This window comes from Camelus ferus, chromosome 34, assembly GCF_009834535.1.
Source record: "Camelus ferus isolate YT-003-E chromosome 34, BCGSAC_Cfer_1.0, whole genome shotgun sequence".
NCBI classification, from domain to species: Eukaryota; Metazoa; Chordata; class Mammalia; order Artiodactyla; family Camelidae; genus Camelus; species Camelus ferus.
The window spans coordinates 13,412,517-13,431,053 of record NC_045729.1 but is presented as its reverse complement, the minus strand read 5'-3'; the positions used below and the strand labels follow the sequence as shown (position 1 = coordinate 13,431,053).

General features: G+C 48.1%; 1 protein-coding gene and 1 long non-coding RNA gene across 7 annotated transcripts in view; one reads left to right on the top strand and one right to left on the bottom strand.

Annotated features, from left to right (window-relative positions):
* Positions 1 to 706: 706 nt before the first annotated feature.
* On the bottom strand, positions 707 to 14,957 carry GSG1 (germ cell associated 1). Of its 5 annotated transcripts, none has more exons than XM_032473365.1 (6): positions 14,856 to 14,957; positions 5,993 to 6,311; positions 4,632 to 4,802; positions 3,797 to 3,949; positions 3,053 to 3,164; positions 707 to 1,125 (listed from the first exon to the last, which is right to left on the bottom strand). In XM_032473365.1, exons 2-6 carry the CDS (start codon positions 6,309 to 6,311, stop codon positions 780 to 782), a joined length of 1,101 nt encoding a protein of 366 aa, XP_032329256.1. In that variant the 5' UTR covers positions 14,856 to 14,957; the 3' UTR covers positions 707 to 779. The 5 variants fall into 5 exon arrangements, with proteins under 5 accessions (XP_032329256.1, XP_032329254.1, XP_032329255.1 ...); XM_032473363.1 differs by having other exon boundaries at positions 14,816 to 14,894; XM_032473364.1 differs by lacking the exon at positions 14,856 to 14,957 and adding an exon at positions 9,071 to 9,196.
* A 14-nt stretch (positions 14,958 to 14,971) lies between these two features.
* Positions 14,972 to 18,537, top strand: part of LOC116661361 — a 59,434-nt gene continuing 55,868 nt past the window's right edge. For both annotated transcript variants that reach the window (XR_004317242.1, XR_004317241.1), the window contains exons 1-2: positions 14,972 to 15,083; positions 15,535 to 15,971. This is a non-coding gene — a long non-coding RNA (uncharacterized LOC116661361). The remainder of the gene's footprint in view (positions 15,084 to 15,534; positions 15,972 to 18,537) is intronic.

The following is an 18,537-nucleotide window of genomic DNA, read 5'->3' as shown; positions in this document are numbered from 1 at the left end:
GTATGCCATTCTCATTCTTCCAGTCATCAAAGATGGCTTGTTTCCCCTGATGGAAAAGAGAAAGGGCGAGAGGATGGGGTCCAGAGAGGAGGGTACGCCGAAGCCTGCTCCCTGGGGAGGCCTCCCTTGGCTTCCCACTGCGGAACCGTCATCCTGTCTGCGTGGCCTCAGTGGGCCGTTTCTGGGAGTGGCGTGCTGCAGGACCCTTCTCATGGGTACTGCTCTCCCGATGGCTCCATGGACGATATGGAATTAGTGTAATGTCGTATGGGTACCACTGTGGGGATGCAGGACCCCGTAGCAGGCGGGGTGGACGACACCTGTTCTACATGTCAGGCTCCCAGCAGTGCTTTCGTCTTCCATTGGGTGACTTCCAGGAAGGTTCAAGTGCGCCACGGAAGTGGAGGCACCGTCAGCTCCCCACCTCCATTCTTTCAAACCTCAGACAGATGACCAGGTTGATCGGCCCCTAAAGGGCAGGAACTGTATCTCACTCGTCTTTTACCTCTCAGAACCCAGCACAGAACAAACAACCAGTAAAGGCGAGAAGGGACTTCTGCCCGAGTGAGAGGTGGCGGGTGGCGAGGACCAAGCTGTGACAGAAAAGGGAGCGAGGATGCCCAGCACCCAGGGGCATGACCCCTCGGCCTCAGGCTTAAATACCCTGGTTCTTAACCTCTGAAAACCACACTCCAGAAACAGCCTTTGGCTTAAGCATGTATTGATACCAAAGCAGCATGTAAGGTAGGGCTCAGCCTGCTCTCCCAGCCCACTGACTCCTAACACGGTTCTTCCTTGACAGATGCCCTTGCCACCTCTTCCCTGGGCCCCCGGCTTGTCCCCGGTTGAAATCCTGTGTCGCGTAGCTCTGAGTAGAAGTCAACTCCCTCGGAGACTGAGCGGATGGGCTGGGGGTGGTGCGGGGGGCAGTCGGTCACAGGGCCCCCCAGCTGGGCTGCGCCCGCCGGCTGCTGCAGGAAGCACTGGTGGTGGTGCGACAGGCAGCGCGGGGGGCCCTTGAAGCTTTTACTGTGCTTGCACTTGAACTCCAGCACCAGCCTGGTGTAGGTGTTGAAGGTGGTGACTGCTGATGCCATGCAGCAGGTGAAGGAAACCCAGGCTGTGCTAGGGACAGACAGACAGACGATGGAAAGTGAGACTGACATTCTTAGGGGTTTGAAAGAAAAACACTGATTCCTTCCTACTCATCAACTAGGCTGATGCCTCTTAGGGATTTGGGGACCCGAGGGCACTGCCTTCCACCACGTTGCAGGTAGAGAGCTGCGGGCAAGAAGACCTCATTTGGTCTGTCTTAGGGCAAGTTCTGAATGTTTTGTAGTAAAAGACAAGGACTCATAGAATGTTCAGGCCAGACTAGGCATTGAACAGCTTCGTTTTCACTGAATTGTAGTTGTGCCGTGTTCTTTTATACCTGGTGTGCCTATTTTGTGCGTGTGTGTGTGTGTACATGTGTGTATACAGTTTTTTCGGCTACTTGTTTCCGAAGCTGCAGTTACCCTTACCCTAACCCTCACATAATCTCCAAGGTTCCACAGACCCGTAGCTCCACTGTACACAGTGGACATAGCCCAGTGCACTGCCTCCCTGCTTCCCTGGCCACACACACACCCCCTCCCTGCCAAAGATTTCGCTCCACTCAGATGCCTCTTCCATCTTCCTTTGTTTTGAGCTTAGCAGTCTTAGGGTCTACAAGGTTGAAGGTCATTCAGAAAACCTTTACTACACACCTGGAGGTATTATTATTGGTTGTGCTAGTGGAATTTGCACATGGAAACAATGTGGTTCTTGGCTCAAGGGGGTTTATAAAGGATGGAAGAGATGCTGGAGATGAAAAGAAGTTGGATGGATTCAACAAAGGAAAACAAGTCACCAGGCAACTGTATCAGTCACACTCCTAAAAGCTTGGAAGGTCAACCCCCTAAGTCTCCCACGATTGCGGGAAGCCTGGGAGACCAGGAGCTGTGGAGGTCGGGGAGGGATTTCACGAGGCCAATGATGGTCAAGGCCGCGAGCTGCTGCTGCGTGTTCCCGTCTGCTGCCTCTGACAGCCAGGATGCCTCTGATGGGAGTGCTGAAGTCTGAGCCCTGCAGTTGTAATGCCACGAATGGCTTGAAAATGGACAAAGGGTAGGAAAGAATGGGTCTGGAAAATGAGACGAACTGATGTGGTGGCTGGTGGAGTGATCCAAGACCCCTGAATCAAACAGCACATCTTACACCATGAGAAAAGGAGATGGGATCTCGTGCCAGACGTATTGTAGGTTTCCGATTGCCTCTTCAGCCCGGAAGCTCGAGCCCAGGGCTGTCTTCCCAGCTTGCAAGGTGCTCGGCACTTAGCCCAGACAGCTCTTGGAAGTCCACATCAGCCTCTGTGCCGTGCACGGGGTGTTCCCCAGGGGAGGTGGTGAGGAACTCAGACTAAGATGTTTTCCTTGAGTGTGTGTCACGGTTGCTGCTTCCCTCTTTCTATAAGAAATTGAAACTAACTGACCCCCTGGTTCTTTAAGGGTTCATGAAGGACCAGGAGGGGAAGTAAGTTTCATTTCTAACACAGTCTGGTGGAGTGAGAATGGAGGAAGGAAGAAGTTACTCTTTGTTACAGGAGGAGTGAGCCATTCCCAGGAATGGAATTCAATCCACATTTCAAGGCTCATTCTTCATTTCTCTGCCTCCCAATACCTGGGAACATAAAATCTATAAAATGGAGAGCATCACTTCCATAAGCCAGACAAAATCATTTCCCAAGGGCAGCACACATATCAGGTGGAGAAGCGGTTTGGGCTTTATCAGCAGAAACGCTGCACAAAGCCCTCACAAAAGAAGCCAGAAGAATCCACTCTACCTCCTCAGAAGGTGGGGAAAGAATGGGTGTGGCCTGATGGTCCTGCCCTCTGTGTGGCTGACAGGCTTCTAGGATGAGGGAGGAAGAGAAGGCACAAGGACACAGAGCAAGCATCCTGTTGCAGGTAGCCAGTTGCATGAAGGTGGATTGGGAAAGGGGAGAAAAGCTGAGGAGATGGTGAGCACTTACTAGAAGGCCCAGCCATACTTCCAAGCATGGGGCCTCCAGTCTTCTGGACCCAAATTGGCTGTTGCCTGGAAGACTTGTGAGTACATCATATGGCCCACCATCCCCAGGAGGCCTACAAAGGAAACAGGAAGGCAGCATCCTTAGAGAAAGGCTGGCAGTGGCATCTACAGGGAAAATGATCTTGGAGCAACCTTCTCAATTGGCATCAGGTACAACATATGTCAAGATGTTCCATTACCCATATGACCCCACATCTCCAGGGGGACAACTCTGCAATAGGGGGGCTTCTCCCTGAAGGTGGGTTTGCAATAGGTTCCCCAGACGTTAGGTTGCAAGCTGTGGGAAAGTTTCTGAGTCAGTGCTGCACCCAGGGCTCCTGCTCGCTTTCCTTGTTCCCACTCACACCCCTAACATGACCTTCAGCGTCTACGTGCATCTCTCAGTTTATCCACCAGAGTCTGCAGAAGCTGTGTGTACATCATGACCAAAAAGTAAAACCAAACTGTAATGAGAAAACTTGCAAATAAAAAGAACCTAGAGAGAAATCAGTTTGCAAGGTCTGTGATGATCGAATATAAAATCTCACAGGTTATTTCCATTTAAAACAGACGACACCTGTGATGTATCTCCTGGTGCCCTTCTTTGGGCTCCTCCTTCCTCCCCTTAGGACAGAGACTCCAGCCTCGTGGCTCGTGCTTCAAAGGCAGCAGAGGACACCCCTCGTCCAGCCCTGGAGATGCTCACCTGACAAGACGGAGGATACAGCTGCAAAGGCGCTCAGCTTGAGCCCGCAGCCCGGGTTCCCCGTGAATAGCAAGTCCGTCAGTAGCAGGAGGAAGCTGATGAGTTCAAGTCCGATGCAGGCGAACTGGGCTCCCAGTGATAACCAGAGGATCTCTGTCAGAAACCAGAGGAAGATTAACCCTCACCCTGACAGTTAGATGACTGAACCAGCAGTGAACAGATGATGCCTGTGAAAAGTGGAGAGCCTCATAGCACCAGAGGAGAAGACAAAGGGAAAGCAGCTGGGACAGCCCTTGAACTGGGGCTCTTGGCTATCACCCCACAGCTCTCACTCTGCCCAGCACCCGGAGATGTAGTCAAGGCACGTGATTGCCTGTGAATACTCTTAGGGAGATTGGAGAAGAAATCATCCAATGTTCACACAATCTTGCAGGGAACATCACTTTGTTATTTGTCATTTTTGCTTTTTTTTTTTAATTGAATTTTGAAACAATCCATTTTCTTTTCTTTCTCCGTCCTTCCCTCCCCGCTCTCCTTGACTCCCTTCCTTCTATGTTACCAAAAAAATTATTGAGGGGGAAGAAAAAAGGAAAAACCCGAGCTTTTCCCAGGGTTACTTAGCAACAGGACAAGGTTGGAGCTGTTGGTGGATTTCTGTTTGTGAACGTTATTTGTCCCCGCAGTTCCTTTTTTGCATCCCTGAGTATGAGTGAGAGTCAGCCTAGAAGGAGTCTGTGTCCCTCTGTGAGGCTCAGAAGAAGAGGAAAGCAGGAGATCCCAGTACAGTTTAGATCCCAACTCAATGGCAACTAAATTTGTTATCAAACCCACATACTTGCCACAAGCCCCAAGGGAGGATGGGAGAGGAAAGCCTTCTCCATCAACCGCTTCCCTCCAAATCGGAGAGTGGGGTGACGTGAGCCTTGCAACGTGGCAAATTCCAGTAGTCCTTTCTCACCTCTCTCGGTTGGTGGTGTGAGTTCAAGGAAGCTTCGACACCTCTCCCCTGAAACAGACAAAGGGCAAGGTCACGAGGTGCTACTTGGGATGAGGGATGAAGACCTCCCCAGATCCCATCGCAGGTGCCTCTCCATCTGCCCCACCCAGGCCTGCCCAGCAGTTGGGAGGCCGGCGACCCATGTCTCTTCACAAGCAGGGAAGAATGCATGGATGGATGAACAAAATGGCAAAAGTCAACCAAGATGAATTTCTCTCTCAGGTCCTGATGATGAAGAGGACATTTCCCTGAGAGTTACACCTGGGGATGTCCCTAGCATTCACCAGCACCTTTGGCGGCTGCTGTACCACTGGCCCAAGTGGTTCTGAATTGCTTCTGGGTCTGGAGTTGAAGTAGTGCTAAGTTGCATGATAATGACTTAAAAATGTAAATACACTCGAATTTATAATCCTCTCTCTTCTCTTTAGCCCAAATCGGGAGAAGCAGCAGGTTGCAAATTGTACGTGTTTCTGGGCTTTAGAGAAACTTCATGACCAGGGGATCTTTGAATGCTCTGAGCAGGGAGGAGGAGGTGTCCTCAGCCCGACCACCCCCTGCTCAAGGACGACCCTGAGCTGATGTGCCCACACAGTGTCCGCTTTGTGAGCGGCCGCGGACCTGGGAGGGTCTGTCTGCAGCTCCTCCAGGGCGAACTTCCACCACCTAGTTGTCCCCTCTGAGCTCTCTACATTTTCAATGGTAACAATAATATTCAGAAAGAGAAAACCCTTTTGGGGGCTTTAAAGACGATCTACTCTGATCCTTTCCTCTAGCAAATGAGAAAATCGAAGCCCGAAGGAATGAAGTTGTTCCTATAAGGTCACAGCTGGGCAAAGCCCAGGCTTTTTCTATAAAATTCTCCTTGCTTTGTCTCTAAACGGCAACTTGAGCTAGCGGGAATGGAAAGTCCTTTTAGAAGTCTAAATGAAACCCTTTCAGGGTAATGCTATTTTAAACCAGAGAGTCTATTAGACGATCAGGAGGTGAAATGTCAGATGGACTTTGGACCTTATTACGAGGGAGTCTGATGGGGAAGGGACACAGTGCAGGGGGACGGGGATGCTGAGGCTGGGGTGAGTCCAGGGGGTGAGAGTGAGGGCTATACACGTCCCACTATGTTTTTTTGCCTACATGAGATCCCAAGGGCAGGGGGTTGGGGGTGGGGGTAAGAAATCAGGCATCTGGGGTGAGGCGGTTACCTGGTTCTTCCACAGTTTCCTCACAGGATAGCCACATGCCGCTGCGGAAGGCATGGAAGGTGAAGCGGTCATCCCCAGCCTCCCAGCTGTATTGCACCACCTCCTGGGGTGATGAGTTGGTGCTGCCCCCATCCAAGGGCAGTGGCATGTCAAAGCACTTGGCTGCCAGACCTTTCCCGCACAGGGGCTTGGGCACCTTCTGTGTGCCCACAAACCAGTAGTTGCTGAGCAGGGATGCTGTGGAGAGGCTGAGTGATAGCACGCTGAGGAGGGCAGATAGGCATGTCCGTTGGTCAGAGAAGCCCTTCGGGAGTTCCATCTGTAACAGACAAACACAAGCAGAGCGCCTGAATTCGGAGCCTCCTCGGAGATCCCGACGCCCTTCCACGAGCCCCTAAGCTCTGGGCCACTTTCCTCCAACGTGATGAGCACAACCAGCCCTCGGAGTTTTCTCCAAGTAGCCGTGGGGAAGCTCGGCTCCAGGAGTGGCCCAGAATAGGCACCTCAGCGATGATGTTGATTTAAGCTGGACCTTATTACATTAAAACGCTTATCGAGGATAATCTTGATAAGCATCAGATAATAACCTCAGTCGGAATGTTAGTAAGCCACTGAGCTAGTCTGGATCTGGATGAGAAGAAGAATTGGGAGCATTCCAAATGCTCCTGCTGGTATTTTTTGCTTTTTTCTTCATTGGAAGGTAGCAGCACTGACGTACGGAGGTATTTGTTACTGGAACAATGTAAAGATTTGGTGTCCACCTCTCTGCATTCTTCAGAGAGGAGTGAAGGGGAATATATCCTATCAACGAATGTTAAGTGGGTCACCCTGGGTGGAGCAGATAGAGTAACTGGGGCCTTGAGGATACAAGACGGCAGTGGACCAACTGGGGTGCAGGGATGCTGCAGCCCTTGGAGAGGAGGTGGAGCTGTGGGTTCTAAGAGAGGTGGCCATCTGGTCCAGCTTTCATTCCCTGCCCCTGAGATGATAGAATCTAAAATATGAGGAGGCTGCATTGTGCCCATGGGGCCTGGACACCGAGTGCTGTGGTCATGGAGTCACAGGGAGGGTGCCCTTGGCAGGTGGAGAGGGAACCTGGAGGGGTGGCCCCAGAGCCTGATGCACCAGCAATGCCTGACTCCTTGCCGAGGAGGAGGGGGGACACAGTGTGTGGCAGCAGATGAACGTGACCGGTGTGGCTCTGGCTGCAGCTCCTGACCTCATCATTTTTAGCCTAAGACAAGAGGAGGGCAAGCTGAAAATGTTCAATATTGGATGTTTCGACTTCGGTGAGTGGTGGCTTGGAGCCAGATTTAATCTGATTTGGAAAAATAAAGAAATCTGACAGGTCTCATGCTGTGCATTACGGAGCAGTTTGTGCCATTACATTAATAGACACTGAACGAAGAAGCAGCCCGCAATCAGTTGCTGACAGACACTTCTTAAAGTAAAACATCTTGAGCCTTCCAGGGGATCCCTTGTATCAGAATTAATCAGACCCAAATCTGCTTAGCTTAAGAGATAGAAATAAGACCATAGCTAAATGAGGCAGGCCCATAAATCTGCCTCTCTCATCATCCCCAGCTTAACGTTCTCCACATTAAATAGGGACTTTATCTTAGAAACATAATGGTTTGTTCTTCAGAATTTCCAGGGACTAAAACAATGCATACCACAGACAAAGTGCAGGGTTTTTTTTTTTTTAATGGCAATAAAAAAAAAATAGCAGATTCATATGTATATAGACGCCAATAAACAAAACATATGATAAAGCAGCTTCTGAAAAGCAATTTGCTAACATGATTTTTTTTTAAGCCTTCAACAAATTAAGACCACCAAGAATTGTCAGTTCATGTAAGACTCTGGGTGACCTCAGTAAGGATGCAAAAGCCAAGGCATCTATCTGGAAGCATCTATCTATTGCCAGATATGGAAGTCATATGTTGCCCCTTCCCCTGCAAAAAGAATGTTTTCATCCTGTTTTTAGTTATGAAAATCCTATTGGTTTTTGTCATTGTTCTGTTCTGTGAGTTAGTTATCCTTTATTTTTATATCCATTGCTTGAATAGGAAATGGACTTGTGGGTAAAATATCTTCATCAATCATTCTGCACAAAGATTGAACTAAGGATTTAGGCAATTCTACATTTCCAGCAACTTTTTTTTTCAATCACATATGACTTGGAAATTTGTCTACTATCACATCATGTCAGGGTCGCCCTCAAGCCATTTCAAGTTAGACGTATGTGTAAGTTATTCTTCAGGTTACTCAGAAATAAGAATAATGAACTCCCACACCATGGCACAGCCACTTTGTAGCAGCCCTAAGGTGATAACCAGTTGAAGAGGTGATTTGAGAAGCCAAGAATGAAAAGGAGCTTGGAATGAGGCACAGAGGCTGTTTCCAGAAGGAGCGTCCACTAAGGACAGATCTCAGGAAACTCATTCAAGACTCATCTTGAGGGCTGTGGGGATAGCTCAGTGATAGAGCACATGCTTAGCATGCAGGAGGTCCTGGGTTCAATCCCCAGTATTTCCATTAAAAAAATTAAAACACTATAAAAATTATTTTAAAGAAAAGAATCATCTTGATAATTGAATGAGAATTCATTCAAGAGCCTTTTCAAGAACTATCTCCAACACCCACAGTGCCAAGCCCTTCCGCACATGTATTACTCCTCCCCCCCAAAATGCCTTTTCTCCCCAGGATTCAGGTACTTCCTGAATTGAAGAACAATCTAATCTGGCAATGGTTTCCTGAAGGTGATCACAAAGAAGTAGCAGCCACAAGAAAAGCTCTATTTTTGCACGTGCTGACAAGCCCCAAGCCAATGTGACTCTACCGTCTAGAAAACGGACAGAGTGTGGCTTCCCTGACACAGGCTCAGGTCACTAGGAAGTCCATAGGTGCCGAAATGTCAGTAATTTGTCCCTCAACATAGGTTAACCGAAAAACTCAGAATTAACGTAGGCTAGTAAGGACAACGCATCAATGAGATTAGCCCAGCTCCTAAAAGAATCAGGTGCACAATAGCTGCGGACTGTATGTTCTGAGCAATAAGAGAGGGAAGCCAGTTACCTTGGCCATGGTCAGTGTCTTGCAGCGTCTTGTCTGGGAGGACTGCCGTTGGCATCTGCGCCTCAAATCCCTTTGGTTCAATGTTGAAAGAAGGAAAACTGCCTTTCCACCCTTCTCCCTCCCTTCCACCCCTCCCCTTCTATCTTGTATTTTTTGGAGTGCCTCATGATTAAATGCTGCCTTGCAGGGAACTTGGGCATTTAATAATTCACAGCGCAGTCATGGCCCAGCTGTTTTGGAAGATTACACTGGAGCACTTGCCAGTGGGGATCTGGGATTAAGCACAAAGAAGCAAGGACCTGCATATGCAGAGGGAAGTTTCTTTAGAAAGTACCTGATGATTTCATTTCCATCTCACTGCCATTCCCTAGGTAACTGGTGAGAATGGACTGGGCTTGATTTTACAGCAGGCGAAATATTACAGAGTCACCATTGCTCCAAATGGTCTCATTCCCTTTAATAAACTCTTTAATCTGCAATGTCCAGGCCTCAGAAAGCCATGGATGTGAAAAGGCTTCCTGGTGCCATGGGTGGTCTCCACCCTCTAGTTAGTGTCATGAGTAAGGATGATGACAATGTCCTGAGGCCATCAGAGAGTGTTAGGTAGGGATGAGGGTGAGAATGCGGATGGAGGAGGATCAGGGAAATAAATCCCGGGGTCAGCAGTGCTATGGCGATATACCATTTCTCTCCCAATCTTCGGAATAAAAATTTTGTTTTTAAAAAAGCATTTCTAGGTAGGGAGGGCATATCTCAGTGGTAGAGTGGATGCTTAGCATGCACAATCCCCAATACCTCTATTAAAAAATAATATAATAATTTTTTAAAAAGCATTTCTAAAACTTAAAAAGAAAAACAAACCCTAATCTGGCAAATCAACAAGGGTTTGATTGCATGTTTTCTTGCCTCCAGTCCCCTAGAAGTACAAATTGTGCTTTCTGTTCTCAAAAATTGTACCAATTAATTGGGATGACGAGGAGGGAGACAATTCTGCAGCTGTTTTGATTCCCTGAACACCTGTGGACCTCATCCTCCGCAGCTGCTCTTCCTGCTTCCCGGAATGTCTTCAGTCTCTTTTCTTAGGAAATGTTTCTTTTTCTCCCTAAGAACAGTTCCCTCCTCCCTGTCCTTGTCACACCATACCTCGCGACGTGTTCTATATTCCATTCTAATTATTTGTCTAGATTGTAAAGTCCTCAGAGACCTCTCCTTTATTTGAGAGCTGTAGTTCAAAAATCTGATTGAGCAGGAGAACAATCTCTGCAGCTTTGGAAGATGTGCAGATTCCTGGGCTCCATCCTGAGCTGCCATAGTAGTTCTGGGGTGGGAGTTGGGGGCAGGAATCTGTAATTTTAGAAAGCGTTTAGCATACACCCAGGGAGAGACTTTTGGCTTCTGGTTCTGCGTGTAAGTCACTTGGAAATTGCCACTCCGCCCTAGCAACAAGTAAAAAGCTGAATGGACCGAGAAATATAGAGCCAGGGAATTAACATACCATAAAGTAACACCTGTTTGACTCCCTCTGGCTTACTTTGAATGGAAGCCTCTCTAGCCTGCCCTGGCCTTCCCCAACCTTTTCCAGATTTCCCACCAACCAAGTCGTGGTCTTCTGCTTGCATTTGTGCAGCTGATTTAGGGAATCAAAGGCAGGGCCCCTCAGACCAGATGAATTAGTCCACATTCCAGCCAAATGAGTCTCTTTGTATCTTGCTTCTCTCACCCAGTATGTTCTCTCCTCTTAACAGCACATTTGACACATGTGGTTTATGTCCAGGCTTGACTTTTTTTTTTAAGGATATATATATTTGAAGTTAGTCGATTTACAATGTTGTGTAAATTTATGGTGTACAGAATAGTGATTCATTTAAGGTGTGATTTCTGTATCACCCAAACAATCCTGTATTCATGGTGACAGAATTCCCTCTCCTTTGGGAGAAAGAAGGAATTTTGCGGTCACTCTTCGCCTTTGAATTGGCTGTCGGTTTCGAGGCTGCAGTCTTCATCTCAACGCTAGGTGGCACTATCTTGTCATATGTTTCCTCTTCAGCCACAGGCTTCCCCCATCGGTCAGCAAAGGTGGGTGGAGGTGGCTACTCCGCCCTGCATGATGGAGCGCTTTCTCCTTCCCTCGGCCTCTGCCCCACACACTCATCTATAGAACCGACCTGCGTCAGCCTGATGGAATTCAGGGCTCAGAGTGAACTCTGGGGCCATCCAGCTTTTCCCTTGAGGACATCTTGTAAGATTGTTTCCTGTGGCACATATTTTGTGGCCAGTTTTAGTTTTCAGTGACTCAATCGATCCCCAAATACTTCCCATGGGAAATACAACTCCACAGTACCCGAAAATAGTTAGCCAGTGTTTCCTGATGAGTTCCGTGCACATTTTTCAGGACTTCATCGTATCCTCCTCATTCCCTTTCCACCCCAGAACAGTGAACAATTCTTTTCCCTTCTCTCCGCTTCCACCCTTCAAATACTTGGAGACACTTCTCACATCCCGCCTGAGTCACTGTTTGGCACCGTCCTCTGCCTTTGGTTTTTATGGCCTGTGCTTATAAACTGCGCCCCCTATGCCTGAATGGCCCGAAATATGCCTTCTCCGGGCAAAGGATAGGAGGGGCAAAGTCTCAGTTGGGCTGTATGAGCAGGCCTAGAAGTGGACTTAGAGTGAATTTGTCCCCTACTTACTCTGGCCCCTTCCAAGTCCCTGTTACCTAATTTGTACTTGTCACTTTATATTATCTTTCTGAAAGAGGGCCTCCGCATTATATTCTTTCAGGCTTTCCCAAAGCCTGTATCTACCCCTTAAGATGCTGAGCATTTGGTATGCATGCTTGGCTGGCTGGCTCCTCACTGTGATCAGTTTTGAGACCCCCCTCGCTCCCCTCCCCTCCCTAAGGACCCTGGGCCACAATGTCTAATTTCCTCTTTTTGATAAAACATGAGTTTCTCTGCCTGGCCACAAAAATTGGGAACCCAGCATCCCACTCACTTCCTTTCATTGTAATTTGGACATGTTAATTTTTTTCCCTTCTCTTTCCTCTCTTAGAACAGAAAAAGTAATTGCTAGTCAATGCCACATAAATATAATTTGGTTAGGCTCTGAAGCTCATGATTCAACACAGACGGGAAGATTCCACATCTCAAAGCAATACTTAACTTTGGTGTGTTGGGCTGGATGTCCCCCACAGGAAGCAACACTTATGACATCACAGAGCCAAGGGCTGGGACTAACTTATACTTGCTGAAGTCCTCAGTCCCACCACTCTGCACTGTACAAAACCACACTTACCAGGTATGAATAAAGAGAAACTGAGTTCAGACACCCACACATACTTTGTAAATAGGAATTCCATTTGTTTCATGACTACCCTGTAGATTAGAGGTGATTACAACAGTGGGTAGGAAGGCTGAGATGTGGAGCCAGAGAAGACTGCGGCATACCACTTCCCTCAGGTCCACGCCCAGGGCTACGAAATCCAGTGGGGTTTTTTCATGTATCTTTTCTGTCATCTTCTCCCAAGAAAGGTTTGTTTGCCCTCCCTGATAGCAGTATCTCTGTCCTTCTCCCAGGAGTCAGATTTCTGACCCCGGCTGGATTAACTAACTCCTCTCTGTTACTTAGTAGACAAAAGGCTGGAATGGAGTGGAAATGCTTCGGTTGTCACTGGCTCTGATCCACACCGCCCTGTTCTCCATTCCTGCAAGTTCTACTATGTCTCTCTCATGTAACTTGTCACATGGTTTAACCTGGTTGTTGTGCTCTCTTGACTTCAAGTGTCTAGATACAGTAGCAACTGTGTTTTATTCATTGTTGATCCTCAGAGCCTAGCCTGGCCTATCATCCATGAAAGAATGAATGGAATGAATGAATGAAGTCTGTGATGGAAACCAGGCTCATGAATACAATTAGGAAGCCTATGGGTGAAGATAAGATGTGAAGGAAGAAAAGTCTCTAAATAGCCTTCAACTGTAAAGGAGATACAGTCCTCCTAATTCACATACGTAAAGGCAGTGAGAAACTAAAAAGAGGGTCTGTAGGTCTACATACCCACCCTACGCCTTTTTGCACAGATGTACCGAGTTCCATCAAACAGATTCTCTGCCAATACATTTCCTCCCACCTGTGGAAACATTCCTGCTGTTTGACGAGCAAAGCCCAGAAAACAGCAATGATCTCATGAACGAGGATTATCTTCAGTTCACAGAGACCAGGGTACAATAAGATTGCTCACAAGCCAGTGACAGATTGGAAATGTTATGTCCTTTCCCAAGCTCTGTGGTCCCCTACTGGCTCGAGCCCTTTTGGTTGACATATCTTGAACCATTCAAGATTTTGCAGCTTTAATTTCAATTTTTACTGCAATGCTCCACATTTGACTCATTCACTAATGAAGATAACCAAGCTTCACATAGGCTACTTTGACATCTGCCCCTCAGCTCTAAAATGACCGTGCTGAGTGTCCAAACATTACCACTATAGAACACTGAGCTCTGGGATTTCCTGGCTTCAGTTTAATTTCACATGTAACCATGTTTTTCGTTCACATGACCCCAGATGCTCACAGAATAGAAATGACTCTTGTCTTCCTAACATGGGTCTCAAGTTCTGGAGTTCTGGGAACAGTCCTACTTCTGCGCAGTGGGAAGGACCAAAGAAAAGAATTTGGGGACCTCTCCTCTCTGTGGCTTTTCCCTTTCCGCTTTTTAATGGAATTGTTTGAGGGCTTTTGCTAATGCAGTCATTTCCAGGAGAGGAAGCCGCCTTTCTTCCATGCCCCAAGCAGCTGGAGTGAATCAGAGGGGACAGCCACATCTGCACATCCTGTGGGGCAATCGCTCACGCGGGGGTGACGGAGCCCTCGCCCCGGGACTAGGGGTGGGTGAGGACTCTCGGGAACCGACCGGCGGGCCGGGGCCTACAGAAGTGGCCTCTAGAGGGGCCTTAGGGCCGCGGGCAGGCGGGCTGGTGGGCGGAGCTGGGCCGTTTCTATCCCGCGTGCGCCCCCTTCGTCCGTTCCAGTCCTGCCAGCGGAGCCCGAGCGCAGTGAGTCCACGCGGCCCCCCCGCGGCCCCCCTCGCTGCGCGAGTAACACTCCAGCCGGCGGTTTACTACGGCGCCCGGTCGCCTAGCAGCGGGCGCGCGTTGCCATGGCGACGCGTCGGAGCGTGTTTTGAATTGTTTGGCGACGCCCCGCCCAGCGGCCGAGCGCCAGGACGTCCCCAGTGGGTGGGGCCGGGGTTGGAGCCCTTGTGCTGCCCCGTCTTCCAGTTGGGGCGGGAACGGCGTGTCGGGGGCCCCCCCAGGTGGGGATGGCGGGGCGCCCCGGGCCGTGGCCCCAGCCAGGCTGGACGGAGGGACTTCGGAGACCCCGTCTATCCCACAAATTCCTCATCCCCGGGCCGGTGGGCCGAGGGTCGGGCGGTGCGGGGCGCCGGGGCGCCCGGCGTTTCCCCGCCCCCCATGAAGGTACGGGTCCCCGGCTCCTGCTCTGACGTAAGGCCGTGCCTTTGCCTCATTTCATGGGTCTTAGAGGCGAAACTTCGGGGCGACGAGCCCTCAGCAGGTCGGGGGGCTCGTCACTACTCCACCCACGACGGGACTAAAAGATTTTGGCCAAGTTCCCTAACCTCCCCGAGCGACTGTTTTCTCAGAGGCGCATTAGAAAGAGTTTGTCCCTCACGGTTCTGCTGTGAAGATCGAATAGGGGTGGCGTGAACCGGGAGAGGAAGGGGAACGAACCCGCACGAGTCCCCGACAGCTCGCCATTCTCTCCACAGACCTTAATCCCCGCCGGCAGCCCGAAGGAGGGGCGGCCGCTGCGCTCCCGCTCCCGCCGGGAGGAATCAGATCCCAGTGTCTGACTTGCTCAGGGTCACCAGGCTCGTAAACGTGGGGTCAGTATTGGGAACCTCCTGAGTCATGGCCAGTAAAGGGGAGGCAGGGTCACCTTAACCATCGCACAGACTGCAGGCCCGGTCGTGGAAGCGCACTTCACGGGGATATACTGGTAAACGGACTCTTCCGCATTTCCTCTGTATCTCTCCTCATAAACCAGTACTTAAAAGAGATGTAATTGTGGCTGCCCTTCCTGACGTATCCCTACCCACTACTCAAGGTTCTCCTATTTATGATCTGTTTCCTTTGGGCAGCTTCTGAACTAGGGAAGCAGGCTGAGCCCATGCTCTTGGGGGCTCTTCAGAACCACCAGCTTTTCTCTGTAGCCCCAGAAGTGTCCCTTTCTGAGAACCTGTCTTATTGTTCCTTCTGTAATCCCTAATGTCCAGCCACTGAACAGCGCACCACGTTGCTCTGTGTGTGTGTGTGATTTCTCTGGCTAGTTGTAAAGCTTCACTTTTCCCTCCTGTCAAAGGCAAGATATAGAATGAACAATATTTGATTTTTTTTTTTAAGTAACCCTTTGAGCTGAAAGTTGATAGTTCCCAACTTTCTCAAAACAGGAGGCAAGTCACTTCCAGATGTGGGTTCTACCCTAAACAAGCCAAGACATCTTTGCTGGCTGTGAGGATCTTCCTGAGTCTGGAAGGATCTCTACAGATGCTCCCAGATTCTCTGAGACCAGAAAGAGCCTAGGGTTATGCTGGCCTTAGTTCCAGCAGATTTCCAACTGGAGCTGGCTTTCAGGAGGACCATGGGGCTGCCTCAGCCACTCTCAGTTCACTAGAGTGATACATGTCCTCATTGCTGCCACCACCACTGGGCTTTCTACCAGGAACCAGACTTTGTAACAGGAATCATACAGATGGAGAGGACAAAAGAAGATCTAGAGGACACTAAGCTGCTAGAGGACCTGAGAGCAGAGAGGAAAAGTAAGATGAGGCAAAGGAGGAAAAAATGGAAGTTTTAATGGAAGATGATGAAAAAACAAGAAGCCAAGGTAGGAACATCACCGGGTTTATCAGTCAGACCTGGGCTTGAGTAACACATTTTTATTCCATTTCAGATAATCCTATGGTATGTTCTCAAGCTCCTTACCTTTGGTATGTGAAATAAACTGATGAATTTGTATAACCCATATTACAAATCTAAATGCACCTGAGATAGTCATGAGATTTCAAAAACCAAGGTACCTACCTTCTGGGTGAGACAAACATTTTGAGCTAGTTGATAGGAATTGCTCATTCACTTTTGAAGTTCTCAGGCAAAGGTGTTTCAGTGTCTCTTCTGCTCTGTCTTAATCGGTTGCGTGGAATGGGTGTCTGTTGTAAAGACGAGTCAGGGCCCCTCTTGCCAGCAGAGGGGTCAGGTGGTGTAAGGTGGGCTGGAGAGGATGGAGAGGATGTCTTGCTGCTTGGACACCTGTGTAGGTGGGTCTGGCTGACACAGGAGGCTGCCTCTGTGACATCACAGTGGTGGGCTGGGGACTCCCTGATGCTCCCCCAGTCTCCTCCCCCCACCCTCAGAAGGATGGGGCCATGCTGGGGTACCTCCTGGAGGCCTGGATGTCTTCTGCGTCATCTGGATCAGTGCCTCTCTTACTGTGCAGAGAAATTACCTGAGCATCTGATGGTAAACCATCAGATCCTGAAGGTCAGGGATAGCTCCCATGTGATGCTGACCAGACCACGCAGGGTTGTAAGACCCTAGACCAGTGCTGTCAAAGAAAAATGTGACATGAACCACAGACATAATTTAAAATTTTCTAGAAGCCACATTAGAAAAAGTAAAATGGACACACTGTAATACAACAATGATATCTTATGCAGTGCTATCCATCGTTAAGGTAAAATACAGTCCCTCCCCCAAACAATAAAGTTGGGTTCAATGGAAGAATAATTTACCCTGCTTCCATTTTTAAATTTTAAATGAAAATGAAATAAAATTAGAGATTCAGTGCCTCAGCTACACTCGCCATCTTAGAGGGCCCAGGAGCCGCATGTGGCTGCTGGACAGCACAGCTCTAGACCATTCCCAGAAAAGGGAGTGATCTGCGGAAATTGCCACTCCAGAGGCCTGCATCTGGCAACGTAGTAGATGTTCGCTAATATTATTTCAATAAGCACTTAAGAGGATTTGGGGGCTGTTAACACTAAGACATAACTCTGAGGCTTGAAAAGAGTTTTCCAACTGAGGGTCTCGCTGGGGGCTTTCTGCCCCATGAAACAGCACGCTCAGCCCACCTGTAAGCTTTTTTTTTTTAATTTATTTTTATTGAAGTATAGTTGATTTACAAGGTTGTGTTAGTTTCAGGTGTACAGCAAAGTGATTCGTTATTCAGTTATATATATATTCTTTTTCAGATAATTTTCATTATAGGTTATTACAAGCTACTGAATATAGTTCCCCATGCTAGACAGCAGGTCCTTGTGGTTTGTCCATGTTATATATAGTAGTGTGTATCTGTTAATCCCAAACTCCTAATTTATCCCTGTCCTCCACCTGTTTCTCCTTTGGTAACCGTAAGTTTGTTTTCTATGTCTGTAAGTCTGTTCTGTTTTGTAAATAAGTTCATTTGTCTCATTTTTTTAGATTCCATATGTAAATGATATCATATGATATTTGTCTTTCTCTGTCTGACTTACTTCACTTAGTATAATTAGGTCCATCCATGATGCTGCAAAGGCATTATTTCATTCTTTTTTATGGCTGAGTAATATTCATATATATATACATATATACACACCACATCTTCTTTATCCAGTCATCTGTCGATGGACATTAGGTTGCTTAGGTCTTGGCTATTGTAAATAGTGCTGCTGTGAATTTCGGGGTGCATGTGTCTTTTTGAATTACAGTGTCTTCTGGATATAAGCCCAGGAGTGGAACTGCTAGATCATAATCCATCTCTGAGCTTTTACCAGGGTGCTCCTCACTGGGAGTCCTCCTTCTTCCTTGTTACCCCACCTAAATTCTGTACAACCCTCAGGGCACGTGATTCCAGCCTCAGTTCAGCCAAAAGTCTTCCCTTGCTATTTGGGCCCTTATTTCTCTCCTTTCCCTTAAAAAACAAAATAAGAGAGATTTCTCTGAGCTAATATCAAATGCTTTCCAAGAAATACTCACTGAAAAAATGGGAAGTACAGTAGAGGGTATATAGTATGGCATGTTTTGTGTAAGAACAATGTATCTTATTGTTACTAAAGGTCACACAGGAAAGGTAAATCAGAGAACAATAAACTTGATGATTTACTCGAGGGAGGGGATGGATGTGATTCAGAAGGGAGTGACACTTCTCTGAGAATAATATTTTCTATATAGTTTGACTTTTGGAGGCATGTTAATCTTCTCCATATTGAAAAATAAAATTAAAACAAGATGGGAAGCCGAATGAATCCAATTGTATTTCAACCACACTGAAGGGGAAAAAGCAAAAGGAAGGACAAATCTAAATAACTCTTGAACACATTGTTTGCCCGTTTACTTTCTGTCTTGGCTGAGACTGAGTGGCAGAGAATTGCAACCAACTCCTGAACTCTTTCTATATATTCTTATTTGTCTGGTGG

Bases quoted from the DNA above. Each gene is read 5' to 3' on its own strand.
- GSG1 (XM_032473363.1), bottom strand. From the start codon at position 14,842: ATGGCGAGCTGTCGGGGACTCGTGCGG. The intron at 6,312-14,815 runs GTTCGTTCCCCT...TGTCTGTTACAG, and splicing joins GCTGTCGGGGACTCGTGCGG to ATGGAACTCCCGAAGGGCTT. The intron at 3,165-3,796 runs GTGAGCATCTCC...TTTCCTTTGTAG, and splicing joins TGTATCCTCCGTCTTGTCAG to GCCTCCTGGGGATGGTGGGC.